This window comes from Strongylocentrotus purpuratus, unplaced genomic scaffold, assembly GCF_000002235.5.
Source record: "Strongylocentrotus purpuratus isolate Spur 01 unplaced genomic scaffold, Spur_5.0 spur5_scaffold_9, whole genome shotgun sequence".
NCBI lineage: Eukaryota > Metazoa > Echinodermata > Echinoidea > Camarodonta > Strongylocentrotidae > Strongylocentrotus > Strongylocentrotus purpuratus.
The window spans coordinates 9,821,914-9,843,564 of record NW_022145615.1 but is presented as its reverse complement, the minus strand read 5'-3'; the positions used below and the strand labels follow the sequence as shown (position 1 = coordinate 9,843,564).

The 21,651-nt window shown below is 38.3% G+C and overlaps 1 protein-coding gene and 1 long non-coding RNA gene across 2 annotated transcripts; both read right to left on the bottom strand.

Moving 5' to 3' along the window:
- Nucleotides 1–5,418: 5,418 nt before the first annotated feature.
- On the bottom strand, nt 5,419–15,236 carry LOC756795 (neuronal acetylcholine receptor subunit alpha-10). Its single transcript, XM_001196576.4, has 8 exons — nt 15,046–15,236; nt 13,169–13,317; nt 11,278–11,322; nt 10,541–10,650; nt 9,870–10,211; nt 9,287–9,480; nt 7,045–7,232; nt 5,419–6,575 (listed from the first exon to the last, which is right to left on the bottom strand). Exons 1-8 carry the CDS (start codon nt 15,092–15,094, stop codon nt 6,219–6,221), a joined length of 1,434 nt encoding a protein of 477 aa, XP_001196576.3. The 5' UTR covers nt 15,095–15,236; the 3' UTR covers nt 5,419–6,218.
- A 3,600-nt stretch (nt 15,237–18,836) lies between these two features.
- LOC115920766 lies at nt 18,837–19,566 on the bottom strand. The gene is made up of 2 exons (XR_004062529.1): nt 19,490–19,566; nt 18,837–19,312 (listed from the first exon to the last, which is right to left on the bottom strand). It is a non-coding gene; the product is annotated as an uncharacterized LOC115920766 (long non-coding RNA).
- Between the last annotated feature and the right edge of the window lie 2,085 nt (nt 19,567–21,651).

Below are 21,651 nucleotides of genomic sequence, written 5' to 3'. Positions count from 1 at the left end.
GTTTTCATGTGCGCTCTGTGTGCGCCCTGTGTGCGCCCTGTGTGCGCCCTGTGTGCGCCCTGTTTACGCCCTGTATGCGTCCAGCGCGCTATGCATTTGGTGTCAGCTAGATGTATAGCTTCGACAAAAGTTGGGCGCACGACAACGCACTGGCCAAAATTGCAAATTTTCCATGCGCCGGCCGTGCGTCCCCCATGCGTCCCCTCTGTGTGACCGGGCCTTAACACGGAAGATATCTAGCAAATGTATTATGTTATGCCAGTGGAAATATTCAGCAAATGTCATCCTATTTAGTTTTCCCTTTAAAGGTACTATGTCCCATTTGCAGGCCCAAAAAATGAAAAAGTTTAATTCCAACTGCATTTGAAAGATAATACTTATTTAGAACTCCCCTACAAAAGGTGGGGCTTGAAAATGTCTTCAAGTGGGAAAAAATGACTATTAGTTGTCAAATCGACTTTAGGGATATAGAGCCCAAAAGTAATAGTCTTGATTTTCAGACAATTGTACCGAATGGTCATACATTTTATGCTGCGCAAAGATTCAATCAGTTTAATCTTGGCCACCACAAGAAGTGGGTTATTGATGTAGACAAATGCTCATGTACCCTTTACAACTTTTTTCATGTCTGTTATTACCAAAGAAGAAAAAAGCCAGTCAGTCACTCAATAGTGTCTGACAGTGAAGTCTAGCAAGTAAACAGGTTTCCTTGTATAATTTGAATATGAGGACACTGCTAACGTTTAAATTTCACAGATAGGACATACATGACATGTTCATAATTCCTGCAAAGTTCTACTGAGAATTTGAGGTTGGCTGCAAAAGGGAATAGTACCTTTAAGGAGAATTAATTAGGACTAGAAACGTAGCTTCACCTAAATTCTCCTAATTACATTTGAGTATGATACGACAAGTATTCTTTTGGGTCATCTTCATGAAAAATTGTCAAAACTGTTCGATCATGCTAAACAAATACTTTTGCTTGTTTCATTATTAATATGGTGGTGAGCTCTAATGAAGAAAAAAAAATCTCAGGTCAATGGAGCATGTAATTCGATGTGGTAAACTGTCACAATAAGATTATGATCATGCTCCAACGAGCTAAGCTACTGCCTCCTTTATTACTGAAAGTCCATTTAATTTTCTCACGCCACATGAATTTGTAATCCTAACGGGCTTGGGACGAATGCGATTTCATTTTCACGATCAATTGCATACTGCAATATTGATAATTTCATGTAAGCTGTCACTCAAGAAAAGAAACATGATGTTGAGTTGATTGTACTTCTTATATATCACTTAAATCCGACCATAAACACAAACACATACAATAATTTATGATCTTTAATAATTATGAGATATTGCAGATATTTTCCCGTGTATTTGTTATGAATTATAGTAACTGTAATTCTCACTTAAACCACACATTAGATATTTCGTTCTTTTTTCTTCACTATTTATTGAAGCTTCCAACCAACAATAGACATTCCCTTAGTACCACGGAATAAAACGTTTCTTGGATTTAATGTAAAACTCTTAAGGAGCTTTTTGCTTCACTTTGTAATTACGTTTGATTTTTTTTTTGGTAAACCCCATATTTTAATCTCGTGCATGTCATCTTCGTCATAACAGTGGCGAATCCAGGGGGGGGGGGCAGGGGGCCCGCCCCCCCCCCCCTGGCAAAAAAGGGAAAAGAAGAAGGGGGGAAGGGGGAAAAAGGTAGGGGACAAAAAAAAAAAAGAAGGAAAAAAAAAGAAGGAAAAAAAAAAGGAAATGAAAGGGGAAAGATATCAAAGGTATCAAAATATGCTCATCTGACCCTAATTAAATGCCTAAAACCCCATGACTTCCGGTGGCTCTGCCCCTTGGAACCCACATAGGGCCCTAAGGTGGACGGGTGGATGCTGATCTAACTAGTTACTTGCCAGTGTCACGAATAAGGTATAACATTATGCTCATCTGACGATAAAGTGATGTATAAACATCTGAGCTTCTGAGGGCTCCGCCCCCTGGACCCAACACTAATTTGTTTCCTGCCAGTTTCACAAATAAGGTATAAAATATGCTCATCTGACGATAATTTGATGTATACCCCTGAGCTTCTGGGGGCTCCGCCCTCTGAACCCAACACCAAATTGAGTCCTTCCAGTGTCACAAATAAGGTATAAAAATATGCTCATCTGACCGTTATTTATTGCACAAAACCCCTGAGCTTCCGGAGGCTCCGCCCCCTGGACCCCACGCCAATGCGTGACCTGCCAGTGTCACAAATAAGGTATAAAAATATGATCATCTGACGATAATTTAATGCATAAAACCCCCTTAGCTTTTTGGGGCTCCGCCCCCTGGACCCAACACCAATTTGTGTCTTGCCAGTGTCACAAATAAGGTATACAAATATGCACATCTGACGGTTATTTATTGCCCAAAACCCCTGAACTTCCGGGGGCTCCGCCCCCTGGACCTCACGCCAATACGTGACCTGCCAGTGTTCACAAATAAGGTATAAAATATGCTCATCTGGCGATAATTTGATGTATACCCCTGAGCTTCTGGGGGCTCCGCCCTCTGGACCCAACACCAAATTTTGTCCCGCCAGTGTGACACATACGGTATAAAAATATGGTCAGCTGACCGCTATTTCTGCCAGAGCCACAAATAATTTATAAAATTATGCTCATCCGACGATAATTTGATGTATAAAACCCCTGAGCTTCTGGGGGCTCCGCCCCCAGGACCCAACACCAAATCGTGTCCTGCTAGTGTCACAAATACGGTATAAAAATATACTCATCTGACCGCTATTTGTTGCCAAAAACCCCTGATCTTCCGGGGGCTCTGCCCCCTGGACCCCACGCCAATACGTGACCTGCCAGTGTTCACAAATAAGGTATAAAATTATACTCATCCGACGATAATTTGATGTATAGAACCCCCTGAGCTTCTGAGGGCTCCGCCCAGGGGAAAAAACGTGTAAAAACACGTTAATTTTACCTTTTTCATGGAGAGCGACCCCTAGCGTTCAGGGGGGGGGGGGAGGTGCGATTTTTTAATTTTTCGAGGGCCAAAAAAAAAAAATTTTAGCCAACTACCCCCTCCCCCCAGTGAGCAAATTATTGGCTGGCACAATTTTCAAATTTCAGCACACTAAATTTCAAATTGATTCCAAATTTGGGCCCCCACCCCTAAGAAATCCTGGATCCGCGCCTGCGTCATAAGGCTAGCTGTTTTCAATTGCTTTACCTCTTGCCTATCCATTTTTCTGTTTTGTTTTATGCGGTGAAAGAGTTACAATGTAGGTCCGCTTGTATCTGCCTATGTTAAACTACACCAATAAACATTTTCTTTCCCTTGTTTCCAATTATTTGTTTGGATACCTACTGCGGCTAGTTAACAGAGGGACAGAACCCCCCCCCCCCCAGCCGGGAATCGACATGTACTAGGGATACTTGCGTATCGGCATATGTCCTCTGCCAGTTGCATTTTTTAATTTGTTATTATCAATATTATAATTTATTAATTTCTTCTTCTTCGTGTTCTTCTTGTTCTTGTTCTTGTTCTTCTCCTTGTTCTTTTTCTTGTTCTTGTTGTTCTTGTTGTTCTTGTTTTTGTTCTTGTTCTTCTTGTTCTTGTTCTTCTTCTCCTTCGACTTGTTCTTCTTCTACTTTCTTCTTCTTCTTCTTCTTCGTGTTCTTCTTCTTCTTGTTCTTCTTCTCCTTTGTTTTCTTCTTCTTCCTCTCCTTTTCTTCCTCTTACTAATTATCATTATTGTCGTTATATTATTATCATAATTACTTATATTCTCATTACAGTATTATTTTAGAGAAGGGGGTCTTTCTTGGTCGTACCCACTTGTTAATGAAATGAATGTAAGGACAGTGTATTATGCACGATTTAAACATCATTTATTTATGTACAAAGTAATGACATACATAGGATCGACTTCGTCTCTATATCAAGGTGAACATCGAAATAAGGAAGTAGACACAAAACCTTTAATTATCAAATGGAAATAAGACCTTTGACAATGTGTCTAATAATACAACAGTGCAAGCTAATACAGATTTTAGGGTTCGTAAAGAATGAACTATTAATACCCGAGTCAAACCGACTCAAGACCGACGGATCCGCGGTCATTTTCGTAAATTCTTTTCAAGATTCAAGATTCAAGATTATTTTATTGGTCCATGCATGCAAACATTACATAGAAATTTTGCTTCCAATGGCTTTTTTGACAGTGAAAGTACAAATGATAGAAAATACAATATAACATTTAACAATAGAATACTATGTACATAAATATGGATAATTATTTATAGTGTGCATGTGCCCCTCAGTTTCCTATTGCCTACATTTAACATGCGTCATAAATTAAATTAAAATGTCTCATAATATAATATAATATTTCGCTTCAGCTCCCCCCCCCCCCCCCCATCCGCTAGCTCCCGATCCACAGACGGTTTTGGATTTTGCAGAAAATAACAGGAATAAATACATTTACATTCATATTTCATAATTATAATGCGAGATAAAATTACGACAACACTTCTACAGTAAAATGAACTCTTAACGATTGAAGAAATCAAGTTAACAATTTACCGTCACAATCGTATGAGTGTGTTGTTGGTCTGGTCATCGGTGTATTAAATGATGTGTAACAGACAAAGGTCCTCGAAAATTATCCCCATTTCAACCGAAGAATTAAGTTGTCTTGCCGCTTGCAAAAGATCACTTTAAACATACTACTTCCGTCAGAAATATAACATATTCACCTGTTTTATGAATTTAATGTCTCTTTTCACATTCTTTTATTTTGTAGGCGCTATGGTACTTCTTTTTGTTTTATCATCTTTATTATTATATCATTAATATAACCTTTGCCTTATTGTAACATTGCAATAGATAGGTTTACTATGCTTTCACTGATAATTTGATTAAACTCAAAAACATCGTCAAATTCATAAAAGTTATTATCCCTGGATACAGCGTAGATTTTAATAAAGACGAGCACTTCATCCTAGAATACCATGATAAATCAAACCCTTGTATTAAAGAGACCGATGTTATCACAACATCGTAGTACGAATGTTAGGAGACAAATATTTTATCAAATACATTCAGGGATTTCAATACATTGATAAGTTGCACTGCCCTCTGTTTACCATATTTACATTAGATTTCTAGGAACAACAACGTGGTTCAATCAGACATCCAAATACTCTGGGGCTTGATAACAATAAGTACTAAAAATAAGAATGAAGGCAAATTCCGGAAAATACTTATAAAAAATGTTAGACTATACATGTACTTCAGTCGATAACACTCTATGTTGAATGATAATAAAGATTAATACAATGATACAAAGCATAAAAGTATATTTTACATAGCGCATGTCATAAAAGAGATTTCTTTTTTTGTAAGTTCATAAAGATGTGTAACATTATACTAACAGATACTTTTTAACATGTTGAAAATTGACATGGTCTTGTAGTTTTGCATGTTTCATATTATTTTACTCTGTTTCTTCTGTTATTGCAACGCTGGTGGGAAGCATATTTCCACATTGTGGACGAAATAAATAAATATCTATCTAAATATGTAGTTGATTTTTTCCTCATGACTTGCCCTAGAACTAACGGTAAAAATTCTCAAAAGTGCCGAGAATTGTGATTAACAATTAGTATTATTTTTCAGTAAGAATAATACTACACCCGTAAAGTGATACGAATCATTAGAAAAAGGATACATATCATCATATTTATAAGACCCGTTTTTTCAAACAATACAAAAAACATTTTCTCAAAATCTATGTCCTTTAAAAACATCATATTACCATGAAAAAAAATCAAGTTAATGAAATGTATTATATGTAGAGTATATCCACCATATAACTAAGAAATAAAGGTGTATTATATGAATTTGAACATGATGTAGCATTTTGAAATCATAAAGAATGAATATTAAGTAAAATGATGGAAATTGTATAGGCACAGATCAATTCAACTTTAAGCAGATTAGAAGAAAGTAGTAACACGATGAGAGTAAACCTTATTTCTCTTTGGCCTATTATTAAAAGAAGAAAGAATTGTCATTGGAATTTTCTTGAAATCCTTACAAGACTATTACATTTTGCAATCTCTATATTTAAAATGAAGAGATAGATAGATAGATAGATAGAGAGAGAGAGAGAGAGAGAGAGAGAGAGAGATGGGTGAACATTATTCCTTAACCTGAAGCAAAACACCGCACGTAGCCACGGCGGTGCTGAGACCGAACAACCACATGAAGAAGCGATCGACCACGAACGCGATCCGCATCCATTCTCCCTTGATCTCTTCATCGATGATGGCGTCTTCTGAATGTTCGACGACTTGCTGAAGACAGGAGGCGATCTGGGACATGATAAAGCGGATACGTCCACGGCGATCAAGCTGAACGCACGTGCTCGATTGCGATGTCGGCAGGTTCGCGACATCGAGTTCGAGGAGCATCTCGTTGCTATGAAGACCGGCTTCAACGACCTCGGTGGATGAGCCACTACTTCCTGAAGCGTTCTCGAAGTTGATTTTGGGGATCTAAAATGAAATTCATAAGATTGTTACATCAAAGAGGGGTTGTATGACGAATATTATCCGAAAATGTTACGATTATATGAAAATTAGTCCTGTCCATAAATAATTTCAGCCTGTGGGACCAATATCTTAAGGACAAATATCCACAAGACTATACACTCAGGTGAAGATACTCTATTACGTAGGCAGTTGCTTTGGGATAGTTTCACAGGCGATATGAACTTGGGGAAATTTCCTCGGGATGATTGTCCGATGGAACAGATGGGACCACATTCTTTAAAAACTGCTAACACAGCATTCCATATAATTCTACACTTGTAAATGCAGTAGGTCTTTTCGGTAGTGTGAACACATGATTCCACTCTTTAAATAATCTACCATATTTATACTGTGGATATATTATTCCCTACTGAAACAGTATTCAATCCACAATTTCCTTTTAATATTTTAATATCTAGAACATAACCATTACCTTATCTTCGACATCCGGATTATGACAGTCACCCATGCACATGAACTTGGCCAGGTAATCGAGTGTGAATCGTCGGAACCAAGAGGGTGCCCTACCCACGTACGTCCCGCGGTGGTGTATGTAGAGCACGATTGCCGTGAGGACAGTTGAAGCGGACACGAGGACCATAGTGGTGATGTAATACTGGGCTGTTAAGGAAATAATGGACAAGGAGATTCCGTCGGTCGAAGGAAAGTTACATACACCATGATTTCGAAATATATACATGCAATTTAGCTTTGGAAACAAAGACAATCGAAAATTGAACCCAATAGCCTGAATATTCACTGCAACTTGCTTTTGCTTCGGTTAGAGTTTAGGTTGTTGTCAACAGCAGGGCATCGATCGTTTCAAGAAACCGTCAAAAGGACAAGTTCACCCACATCACAATAGGAATTTTTAGATTTGCACGTCGACACACTATACTGATATGCGTGTGACGTCCTTTTAAGGAAATGGCAGTGCCTTAAAAGGACATCACAGTGCCTTAAAATGACGTCACACGTAGCAGTCCACTATGTCGACGTGCAAATCTAAAAGTCCCTATTGAAACAAGAGTTGAATTTAATACACGCATTTCTGTGGGTTGTCGGGGAAATTTCTTGAACCGATGCCCAGACTGCCGTTACTCAGTGGGCTCCTATAGAAGCATACCATGCCAGTTAAGTTCCTATGATAGATAATCTGGAGGATCCCTCTGGTGAAACGCTTCATGACGTAGTTCTTTCAATAATGCTTATTGCAAACGATGCGTCATGAACGACGTAGGATTGCGTCAGTGACCCACATGCGTCAGGGCAGAGAGGCACCGTACAAAAAGTAAATGCCAACTGAATACTAATAGTTAAAGGGCTGTGTTCAATTACTGGCACATGTACTAATGCCCTTTGCAAACAAAGCGATATGTGGCTGACGTAGGATTGCGTCAGCGACTGGTGTGCTGTTTGGCGCGCATTGTGATCGCAATCGCAATGAAGTCGTACATTAATGCGAATTGTGGCCGCCAAATAAACAGCGCAAACTTTGAATAATTGAATTACTAGTGTATGCACCAATCACTAAAGAGGGTTCTAGGACACCTACATTGTACCCCTGGACATCCACCCCCCTGATAACCACCCCTGTTAACTACCCCCTAAGACAACTGCCCCCTAGGACAACTACCCCCTAGGGCAACCACCCTGTAGGACGACTTCTCCCTGGATAACTACCCCCGGAATACTACTCCCAGACAACTACCACTAGGACAACTACCCCCGGAAAACTACCACCAGACAACTACCCCCCAGACAACTACCCCCTACGACAACCATCCTCTAGGACAACTACCCTACACGTTGTTGTGTGGGGGAGGATAGTTGTCCGGGGGGGGGGGTAGTCATCCTAGAGGGTGGTTGCCCTAGGGGGTAGTTGTCCAAGGGGGTAGTCCGGGGGTCGGTGTCCAGGGGTAGGTATCCGGATACGCTTTTAGAGGCGTGATTATAAAGCGCAGGTATTAACGCAATAACAAAAGACGCCGTGTGTTCAACGGGCATAATTCAGGTACGACAAAATGCTCCTGTAACACTAATCCTGGACCCAACACTGTACTTGACCCAAACTTAATCCTAAACCTAACTTGAAATCATTTAATCCAAAAGCATAACTCTTCATATTATTGACGGAACAATGCCCAGATCAATTCTCGCCGGAGTAAAGTTGAATTCTTGATATCACGAATTACCATTGTTTATATCAAGAAATAGGAATAAATGTTAATACAGCTTGTCATAAATACGCAGCAATACGCAAGCCAAGCTGTGAAGCTTGGTACCTGACATCAGATCTAAGAAAGCGACTGGAAAGTTGTGAAGTTTGGTTCCTGAGAATGATGCTAAGAATTTCATGGACAGAAAGACTTTCTAATGATGAGGTATTTGCCATGGCAGGAACAAGACGAAAGCTTCTGAATAATATAAGAGGTCGACAGCTGAGCTTGTTGGGGCATGTTACACGGGAGAATGGTATGGAAAATCTTGCAGAGACTGGAAGAATAGAATTTTTGAATGTGGAATTGATGTTGGGGAGAATGAATTACTTCATAGAATATGGGATAGAGAGTTGTGGCACTCCATGGTCGCCAACGTCTCAGGATATGGCACATGGAAGAAGAAGAAGACGCAAGCCAAATGTGACTGAGGCATTACAAGCGTGAAGAACTCACCAATGAGGGGCACCACTTCGGATGTTGGCGGCATCGTCTCCGCGGCCAGGAGGAGGAAGACAGTGAGAGACAGGAGGATGGTGATGCAGAGGGTGAACTTCTCCCCGGTGTCAGCTGGCAGATAGAAGGTGAGGAGAGTCAGGGCAGACACCAAGATACAAGGCACCAGCATGTTGATGACGTAGAACAACGGCCTGGACAGATGGAAGAAGAATAGGTCCTGCGATAAACTGGTGCATGGGGATGTACGTAACAAAGGCATTATTTATCCACAAATACATGCCTACAAAATTAACATAACTATTGTATATTTATATAGTGCTGATGTACACCAATCTTAAAGCAGAGTAATAATACTATTAATTAAATAGACAATAATAAAACATCTGAACTAGGATAACCTTTTTTTCTTCTTACTATCTTGTCAGATAATTTTGGAATAGAACACCTCTTACAAAAATGGGATAACCCCTCTTGTTGGTACTTTTTTCATTATATTTAGATTTATTAGATTTCGTCCCCCTCCCCCTTCTAGAGAATCTAGATCCTCCACTAATATACGAAACTGGTGTCCTTCCATTACCTTCTCCTGATAATGAGCACGAAATCTAGTACGGAGAACGGGTACTTGCAGCAGCCATATTGGTGCAGGGTCCGGATCACGGGGAAATCTTCCAATTTCCATTCGCCGTTGACGAGAAAATTGCCAGTGTCCCCCGAGGCCGAGCGGTTCAGGAGATTCAGGTGCTCCGTGGTGTAGGCCCAGGATCCGAACTGCAGGGTGCACTCCTGCTTGTCGAAGGGGAAGTAGTTGATGTTGATCTTGCAGGAGCTGCGGAAGATAGCCGGAGCGAACCAGGTGACGATGCCATCGTTGGAAACGGCGGCGTTGGTCTTCATGGCTCCCTTAAAAGAGCTGTCTGCGCTGTCATGATATAAATACGAATAACCTTAAGTTTTGGTTGATTAATTGATGAATTATTTAACGTTTATGTTAACAAAGCGTAGCTTTTATGAACGTTTCAGGAGGCTTATCCAATATTTTGGATTATCCGAGAAGGTCTTGCAGTAAAGTAATTTGACCTACTTGGAACAGAAGGCACGTTAACAAATGCCGTGGTAAAACGCAGTATAATTATGTGAACAAGCGTTTACTGGGGCAGCTAGCGTGGCCAGCTGTATAAATAATATATTGTCCTATGACAGGGATATTGTTCTCAATAAGTATTGCACAATCAAAAAATAGAAACTTACTTGTTGTAGAGAAGGATGTCTGGTTTCCAGATGTTGGAAGAAGGGATGGTGATCTTGGTAATTCCGCCGTAATCATCGGGGTTCCATTTCAGATTGGGATCGCTCCAGCCCTAATGATACAGAACGGTGGAGGTTGTGAGAAAAGCAGAGAAAATGAGACATGAACGGGAGAGGTGTGGGGTGAAACCAAGCAAAAGATTTTTATTTTTTATTTTTATAAATCTTTTAAATAAAGCAATAGATAACGTTGAAGACAAGTGTGGGGTAAAATGTGCTGTTAGAGCTGAGTAAAGTTCATGTATGTAAAATTCTAAGCCCAGAGCAAAATAATAATGGCTTTCACATTGTAGATTATAAATATTAAAAATGTTTATATCATTATGTTAAATATGAAAATGTAAATTCATTCAAAAATCACATGGACATTTATGCTTGAAAAGATGATATAGAAATAAATCAATACAAAAATCATCAAAAGAGGCCTAACAGTATACGCTAAGGAAAACGAAGATGAGGACATATCAGGAAAACCTAAATATACCGACAGTCTTGCAAGAGCAAATAAAAACATCGAGAGAGAAAGGGAGAGAGATAGATAGATAGAGAGAGAGAGAGAGGGGGGGGGGGATGTGGTACGAAACCACACAAAGCACACACACACGCACGAAAAAGAAAACATCAGAAAACGTCATTTATTTTTAGAGAACAGCCGATGTTACAATAAACACATTTCTTACCTGTCTTAGCCACACATTAGTAGTAATGATTTGATTCCGTTCATCCTGACAAATAAAGGGGAAAATACAAATGAAAATGAAAAATGAAATCGTACGTTCCCGTTCCAATTTAAGCTGAAGTATTGGCATGTCAGTTATTGCTTTTTAAATCACACAATTCATCCTGTTTAATAGAAAACCTCTTTGTTGTGTTATGAAGGCATGGAACCTATGTCTAAAACTGAGTTGCCAGCATGACCTGAATCCCAAAACAAAATGTCAAGTTGTCGACACCATTTCAGCAAGATTAGATAAGGCCCCCTAATATGGTTTAGTGTATAATGATGTTAACTTAGAAATATGAACGAACAATAAAACACGTGAGTCTTAAAAATGTATGCCAACACATGTCAGGGGTAGTTGGGTACATAGGGACTTCTATCTCGTAATTTAGAGGGGTACACACTATCAAACAGGTTTTTAAGAAAACATGTTTTAAACTGGTTATGGCCCGGTCCCACTGGCCGACGGACACAAAACGTATGCATAAAGGACACAGCGGACGAGCAAAATTTCGGGGGTGGCTCCATCCGTTTTCATCCGCTCCAGAAATGGACAAAATTTGCGAAAACAGAACGGAAAATAACGGACGTGGGTAGTATGTAGCGGGGATGTTAAACGGATGTTCATCGAAAGCCTAGCGGATGAAAGCGGATGGAAGTGGACGACAGCTTTGAATACTTTATATACGAGATGCATACGCTTACATCCTCTCTATTTCCGTGCTACTAACGATGTATAGACGTTCCATGTACCTTATCTTTCCTCCCTCTTTCCGTTTTCAGCTGCAGCGGATGTGAGTTGCGAGGATGCCCAGAGGATGCAGAGAGGATACAGCGGACGTGTAACGGATGATAACGGACATAGAACGTTTGTTGCTCGTATTTGTCGCGGATTTACATCGTACACGGCGGAAGTTAATCCGTTCTAAAAGTTTCGTGCAGCTCAAAACTTTTTTCGCGGATGAAATCACAGTGGACGGATGCTCGACGGATAGAGCGGATGAAACACGTATGCAATGAGTACACAACGGATGCATAGCGTTTTCCAACGGATGGCAAGAGTTTTTTTACGTTTTACATCCTCTTTGCATCCGTAAGTGCAGTGGGACCGGGCCTTTTAGATAGAGCTAGAAAAGCCACAGGGTTTCGCTTGTCAACATTCTAGACGATGAGAAAGTAAATGATGATGATTAGAAAATTTGGAATGAGGTCTATAGTCTGGTACATTAACCTTCTTTCATTGATAACCAAACATTAAACGAGGGCGATTTCAATAGACGTGTGCGTCACCTATTGAATTCTGTGAACATGACAGTGACATATATAATAATTCGTACATGCTTACTATATAACTTGAACTAGAACTTGATATGCAATGCACTATATTATTGAAATAAGCTTTAAACAGAAGGTTGAGTTCTGGGAAGAGGTGAACACAAATTTGTGAGCGTTATCATTGTTATTATGCAAGTCATACAGTGGGTGAACGTCAGAGATAAAATGTTCCCTGAAAAGCATTTCTCTTAAAATACCTTAATATTATAAATATGGCATGCAACAGCATAAAAAACGGGACGGATTTTTTTCGCCACATGTTTGTGTAGTCCCATATATATTTCTGTGTACAGTGCTTGTAACTATACCGAGACGGGGCTGATTTTCTTATCATTTTGATGATTCCAGAACCTTGCAGTACGCACCAATATTTATATGCTAGATGATCAACCTTTTCTGATCGACTTCGCACTGTGTTTTTTTAACAATGCAATCGCATGACCAGAACTCAACTTTATTTGTAAGTTGAATTCTAAATATTATTACTCCTTCGGTGGAAAGTATTCAGGATTTACCATGTCGATGATCTGCCTGATGGCCATTCCATAGAGAACGTTGATACTTTGTGAGGCTCGCTCAACAGGTCGGATATCTTTAGAGTAGTTGGCAAACAGGTTCGTGAACAGGCGAAAAGTATCCGTAGTTTGAGTCTGTCCCGATACTCCTGTAAACAAGTAAATAAGTCATGGGTAAACAAGTAAATATACAAGCACGTCCTTACCTTAATAAATGGAATGGTTTTTTTTCATTTATTTATTTATTTGTTTTATTTAAACAGGGTAACTCTCTCAGTATTACTACTGATTTTCTGAGAGGCCCTGTACACAAAAAGCATTAAAAATACAGGAGATAACGAACAAAGTTAAATGACATATACATGATTTGATATGTATCAGGGTTATTTGTTTCCTTTGTTTATAGTTATTATATAACCCCATAATATACAACAGAACATATGACAAAGTGATATTTGTCCAGCTGATAAAAATATGAATTAATGCTTATACTATCTAATAAATCAATAATAATATAAACATATATAAAACATCAGGAATAAACTTTTGATTTGTATATGATATAGAAGATAACGCAAATTATGAGAGTGGAATATAGTAATAGGAGCCATTCTTGTTAAAATTATGACACTTAATACCAAACAATACATATAATCACAAACGAAATGTTCTCCAAGATATATTTACAAATGATTGTATGCACAGTTTCGCAAGGGAGGCTGATGCCTCTTGCCCAAATACTAAGCACACTGTTTTACCACAAAAAAATACCCCAAAAGAGAGATTTATTTAGCATCAGAATACATGCTAGAAGCCTAATTGAGGATATTCAAGCAACTTGTTAACTCGTTTCTCGCAATCAACCTGTTCCGATGTTTTGCGCGAAAGAGAAGTGATAAGATGTTATATATTCGGCCACGTCCCTGCCGAATATCAAGATATTCGGGCATCTTGCAGCCCAAAACCGTATATAGTGCTCCTAAATTTCGCAAGCTGCAAACGAGAACCCCCCCCCCCCAAAAAAAAAAAAAACAGGGAAATCTTCAATAAATATCTTTAAAATGGTATCTTATAATCATTGCATTAGACAACAAGAGGGGGTCAGTATCTTTACTCTCTTCCCGCCTCGTACACCTAGGCTTTATTGATGTAAGCTAGAAATTTGATTTGTTTTTAAAATTGACCGCTGACCACATTTCGTATATACAATCTCATTCATATCAGAAACTATGCACAAGTAATTAGTGTTTGATAGGCGGGTTTAATGAAATAACCACAATACTTTTGTGGTCATTTCAGAAGCAAATAATAAATTACTAATCTACAAGCAAAGACACATCATCCAAATATCCGGAATTACACGTCACGTCAAACCCCTTTATGTGTGTCCCCTTTACCACTTTTATGGTTAGGCCGGGGGCGGCGCAAAAATATTTTGTATGGGTTTCCAACTCTCTTGTTTTACTGCCTTTCCTATAGTCGCCCTGTCAAATTAACACTTCCATCAAAAAGAATTAAAGCGTAAATATATATTTTTTTAAAGTTACCTCCTCCTAGGGAATTTGTAATCCTATGCGGACTGTACTGAAAATATTTGTTTTTTGTGTGAAAATGAGCGTTTTATTTCATGTTATTTACTAAAGCTTAGGTTGTCCCCAAAAGACCACACCCCGAGCAAAGTTAACAAGTAATCGACTGAAGAAGGAACTCTCTATATAATTCCCGTTAATGAAAAAGAAATCTCACAATATTTTCTTGTGCTGTTATTATCATTTGGTATGATAACTCCTGTGTTTTAAAAAAAATATTCTACGTAGTATTACTTCTGTAAACAAAATATCGCCTAACTATAATGTAATATTAATGATTAGACTTACCAGCTCCGATGGCAATAAACGAAACCGCAATAAATACCACAATCTTCATCTTGGAAAACGATAATATCTCTCCGACTAAACACAAGAATTCGTAATAAAATGCACAAATCTGAGTAGTTTTATGAGCAAATTAGAAGTATATTATCTCTGTCAGCACCGCAAATGATTCCGTAGACGAACGGTCTACGGTGTTATAAAAAGCATACTCTGCCTTTAATTAAAAAACCCCACACCAATATGTAACTGGCTTATATATGTATATCGTGCATTTTACCATATCGATGGCCGTGGAAAGGATATAACTACCAAGAGAGCATTAATAAGCTCTGAACAAATTTAAACAAGGGGCAATTAAAATGACTAATCAATGGCGTTCGGCTGGCGTTGCTGACACATGTTTATGCTCTCAGAGGTGCCATGGTTTCAACACTTATTGATCTCCGTTAAAAGCTTCTCGACTCGTGCTAATGAAGCTGGAAAGTGTGCCAGTACTTTCTTGATAAGTTCGAGTATCAATGCATAATTTGTGAAAGATAATGCATGAAGTGATCACATCCGAGTTTTCATCAACCTTTGTTAAAGAAAATCTGGATTATTATGACCGAGGCTTTTAGAATCGCGAGCAAGCCGAGTTCATAATTACCAGCTCAATGTTTAAATCAATGCAATCAATAGGGTGTAACTCGTTAACAATCTGTTACATTGCGTTTGGAGTACATGCACATGCAATGGCAGTGACGGGACCTTCCGGTATACACCAAGAGGCCATTTGAAAGAAAGGGTAGAGACCACTCTCAAAATTCTGTTAAAACAATCATGGCTTTTATGGACTTAAAAAATGATCAGGCAATTCAAAAGTAACGATGTCGGCTTAGTGCTAGGAGGAGTAGCTTCTGTTCAATCCTAAGTGGGTCGTTGCTCACTCTCTTGCTTACCCCCCCCCCGTATAATACGACTTCCATTCCTGGTAGATCGTATATATTCCAGTGCGGTGTGCTTCGGCGCAGACAGAGGTTGCCGATAGGATATTCTTGCTAAAATATATCGGAAACCATGGACGGAGAATAGCTAGCACATGTATCATTTGATACAAGTGGGCAATCTTCAGTCATATTCAATAAACGTCATTCTATTTAGTTTTCCCTTAAAGGAGAATTAATTAGGACTAGAAAAATAGCATCACATAAATTCTGCTATTTGCATTTGTGTATGATACGACAAATATTCTTAGGGGCCATCTTCATGAAAAGCTGATAAAACTGGTCGATCGTGCTAAAAAAATACATGTTTTTGTTTCATTATTAACATGGTGGTGAGCTCTAATGAAAAAAATAATAATCTCAATTCAATGATGCATGTAATTCGATGTGGTAAGCTATCACAATATGATTATGAATATGCTCCAACGAGCTGAGCTAATGCATCCTTTGATACTGAAAGTCCATTTAATTTTCTCACGCCACATGACTTTGTATAAATCCTAACGGGCTTGGGACGAATGCGATTTCATTTTCACGATCAATTGCATACTGTAATATTGATAATTTGTTTGAGCTAAATCATGTAAGCTGTCACTCAAGAAAAGAAATTTAATGTTGAGTTGATTGTACTTCTTATATATCATTTAAATCTGACAATTAAAAAACATACACAATAATTTAGGATCTTTTAGATGAGATATTACAGATATTTTTCAGTGTATTTGTTATGAATAATAGTAACTGTAATTCTCACTTTAACCACATATTAGATATTTCGTTCTTATTTCTTCACTATGTATTGAAGCTTCCAACCAACAATAGACATTCCCTTAGTACCACGGAATAAATTGTTTCTTGGATTTAATGAAATTCTCTTAAGGAGCTTTTTGCTTCACTTTGTAATTACGTTTGAAAAAAAAATGATAAACCCCATGTTTTAATCTCGTGCATGTCATCTACGTCATAAGGCTAGCTGTTTTCAATTGCTATACCTCTTGCCTATCCATTTTTCTGTTTTGTTTTAAGCGGTGAAATCGTTATAATGTAGGTCTGCTTGTATCTGCCTATGTTAAACTACAACAGTAAATATTTTCTTTCCCTTGATTCCAATTATTTGTTTGGATACCTACTGAGGCCTATACAAAAACTAATTAACAGAGGGACAAAACCCCCGCAGGCGGGAATCGAAATGTACAAGGAATACTCGCTTGTCGTATGTCCTTAGCCAGTTGAATTTTTAAATTTGTTATTATCATTTTTATTTGTTGTTGTTATTATTATGAATGTTGTTGTTGTTCTTCTTTTCTTATCCTTGCTTATTCTCCTTCTTCTTCTTCTCTTACTTCTTCTTCTTCTTCTTCTTCTTCTTCTTCTTCTTCTTCTTCTTCTTCTTCTTCTTCTTCCTATTATTATTACTGTCTTCTTCTTCTTCCTCTTGTTCTTCTTCTCCTTTCTTGTTCTTGTTCTTGTTCTTCTTCTACTTCTTCTTGTTCTTGTTCTTGTTCTTGTTCTTGTTCTTGTTCTTGTTCTTGTTCTTGTTCTTGTTCTTGTTCTTCTTCTTCTACTTCTTATTCTTCTTCTTCTTCTTCCTATTATTATTACTGTCTTCTTTTTCTTCCTCTTTTCTTCTTCTCCTTTCTTCTTCTTCATCTTCTTCTTCCTAATAATTATTATAGTATTATTATAATGAATTATTAAGTCATTACAGAAAGTTTTTTTTAAGGGGAGGGGGCTGAAAGGGGGGGGGGTCTTTCTTGATATTACCTTCTTGCTCCCGGTGTCTCTCTCTCTCTCTCTTTTTTTTTTTTTTTTTTTTTTTTTTTTTACAAACCTTGGTTTGTAAAAACAAGACAAGATACAAGATACAAGATAATTTATTTGGTCTTTGCAAACAAGTTACATAGGAAATTGTTTTCCGCTGGCGTTACAGTCATATTGGGACAACTATAAGTCTGTTCGAAATGCAACATTGAAACTTTTGAACAAAGCTCGTGGAAAATATCACAGAGATCTGATCATGGAAAATAAGGATAATCAAAACAAGTTATTCAATGTTGTCAAGTCTCTATTGAACATGTCTAATAAACAACCCCTGATACCTTGTAGTACTGATAAACATAAGTTTGTGAATGACCTAGGTGATTATTTTCGTGACAAAGTCGTGAAAATCCACAAGAATATTGAAACTAGATTAGATGCAATGAATGAACCCAGGACCTATTCTCCATTAGCAACTTACCATGATGTCGATGTTTTGAGCAATTTCAAACCTCTTTCTGAGCACCAAGTTGAAAAACTTATACTTAACCTCAGTAAGAAGTCATGCTCTTTAGATCCTATGCCCACGAAACTTCTTCTACAATGTATCGACATATTAATTCCTGTGTTCACATCATTGATTAATCTTTCTCTCTTGACTGGTCATTTTCCCATGCAATGGAAAAATGCCCTCATCACACCTTTATTGAAAAAACCTGGTCTTGACGCAGATTTTAAGAACTTAAGACCTATCAGCAATCTGAAATATATATCGAAGTTGGTTGAGGGTGCTGCTACCCAGCAAATTATGGATCACCTCAATAACAACTCACTTTTGCCATGTACTCAGTCTGCATATAGACAATTCCATAGTACTGAAACATGCACTGCTAAAAAAAGAGTGATCTATTGATGGCTATGGATTCCCAGAATGTCACTCTTTTACTGTTATTAGATCTAAGTAGTGCATTCGACACCATAGATCATTCTTGCTTATTAGAAACTTTAAAGACCTGTTTTGGCATAGATGGTAGTGTTCTTGAATGGATAGAGTCGTATTTGGCGAATAGATATCAGAAGGTCAAAATAGACGATGTGATCTCTGATGATTTGCCAGTGCCTTTCGGAGTTCCACAAGGTTCTCGGCTGGGTCCTTTGTTATTTACTCTGTACACTGCTAATCTCATTTCAAATGTTCGAACAAATTTCCCCGAGATATCATGCCACTGCTATGCAGATGACACACAGCTGTATGTATCATTCAGACCTGATGAACATGCTAAAGAGCGATGTGTCTCACTCCTAGAAACATGTGTTGACTATGTACGTGGATGGATGTTGCAAAATAGGCTCATGCTTAATGATGGTAAAACTGAATTAATGATCATTGGCACACCTAAACAGACATCCAAAATCAACTTAAACAGTGTATCAATTGGAGACTCTGTAATAGAACCATCTGTTAGTGCAAGAAATCTTGGAGTACAGTTCGATTCGAATTTGAATATGAGAGAGCACATCACAAATGTCTGTAAATCAGCATACTACATGATCTATAATCTCAGACGTATTCGTAAATATTTAGATAAGGACATTACGAAAGACATTGTACATGCATGTATCACCAATAAGCTGGACTATTGTAATGGTCTACTGTATGGGATCCCTGACTGTCAAATAGTGAGATTGCAACGGGTTCAAAACACTTGTGCAAGGCTGATCTGTGGTTGTTCTAAATTCACACGGATCACCCCAATTTTAAGAAATCTACATTGGGTACCAGTATATAAAGCACTTCTTGGTCAAGCTCCCACTTATATCAAAGAACTGTTGAATTTCAAACCTAATCAACACAATCGCAACTTGCGCAGTTCCCGAGATACTTTGTTGCTACAGATTCCATCTATCAAAACAAAAATAACGCTAGGTGATCGAGCATTTGCTTGTGCAGCCCCAAAACTCTGGAATAACTTGCCATTTGAAGTCAGGAAATCACCATCTGTAAACGTCTTTAAGTCAAAACTGAAAACACTTCTTTTTAATTAACTGTACCGTAAATCTAAGCATATCAGGAGCTCTTGTAGCGCAGTAGAATATATACCTAATGTTGGATAGTTTCTGCGCTTTATAAATGTACTATTATTATTATTATTATTATTATTATATTCAACAAAATACATAATTACAAGAAATAAATACATCACGTTTATAGAATGAAATAGATGAAAAGGGAACAAATACATGCAAAAGATAATGAAGCAACAAAAATGGTCATTGGTCATTGGTATTTCAAATCATACAATTAATTAATTTCCGACGCAGAAGTTTAACGTTTAACCTGTGAGTTGAATTTATGAACAGAGTCGGGTACAAATGAATATCTGAATCGTGAAAGCCGGGTTGGGGTGGGGCGAAGTCGGATACCAGAACGTTTAAATGAATAAAATAAATGAAGTGGATGGGTATTGTCTTTCATGATTGCACAGACCTTATGAACATTTTGCTCAGTACAATGAGACTCAACAGAAGCTAATTCTACCCCTTTCTAACCCTTTCTGTAGCGACGCGTCATATGACGCACGAAAACCTAGGTTTGTCGACAAGATAGGTTTGTCGACAAACCTCCTTTGTGAATTCGGGCCATTGTGTGTACTTTGTTGTCTGACGAATAAAACTTGAACTTGTTACATAATAATCTCAGGATCATTACCTCCCCCCCAAAAAAAAAAATCTGGTTAGAAATACACCCCTCTCATCTCATTGGGTTACAATGACTTGACTTCTCTCTCACCCGGACACGTCCATTTTTGTCAACAAATTAATCAATAAACTGGGCAAGCTATTAAATAGTCTGTATTCCTTTTAATCTGTGCCTGTATTGATTTTAAACCTCCCCTACTCCACCCGACGTGACTAAAAATCGATTGTACAGTCACCCCTCCGTGGTCCCTTTCAGAAATGTATTCGTATCAGTTGCCTTTTTTTATGTGTAGTGAAATTGAAAGCAAACGAAATTACTTTGTAGAGGAAAGTGAATTTAATAGAGAAAATACCTTGCAAAATATGGACTTATTATAGGATCCATGATTGTATGGTTTTACCAGGCTAGTTGTGTTCATGTTTTCCTGTAGAATTATTTATTTAAGGTACAAAATCGCAGGCCACTTTTATCACTAATTCATGTCGAGGCGATATTTATTTGGTTACCATCTATTAAAAGAATTGTAGTAAAGTACTGTATATTATTTTGGAGTGGAAGGAATGTGCGTGTAATGATGTGTACATGTACGTGCGTATGGGAGAGAGAGAGAGAGAGAGAGAGAGAGAGCAAGAGAGAGAGCAAGAGAGAGAGAGAGGAGAAGAAGAAGAGAGAGAGAAAGAGAGGGAGAGAGAGAGAGAGAAAGAGAGAGAGAGAAGGGGGAGGAGAATAAGAGAGAGAGAAAGAGAAAGAGAGAGAGATAAAGAGAGAGAGAGAGAGAGAGAGAGAGAAGGGGGAGGAGAATAAGAGAGAGAGAGAAAGAGAGAGAGAGAGAGACAGTGGCAAATGCCAGATTTTCTGACGGGGGGGGGGGGGGGGGGGTGGGGGTATAGCTCGCAAAAAAAAGGTTACAGGTTGCAGAAAATCTTAGCCATATTAGAGGGCACCTTTTCATTGCACATTTTGTGTATACTTCAGCTATTTCACAATGAGTTTTGCCGGGGGGGGGGGGGTAAGGGGCCTCAACGATTATCGAATCATTGATCACTTGTCTCCAAGATAAGCCGCAACCTTTCAAGTTAGATTTCAAGAATGTAAAAATAAACCCTTCCCATCCCCTCATATGCTGCATGAATGCCTGCATGAATGATATCGATTTTTCTAAAGTAC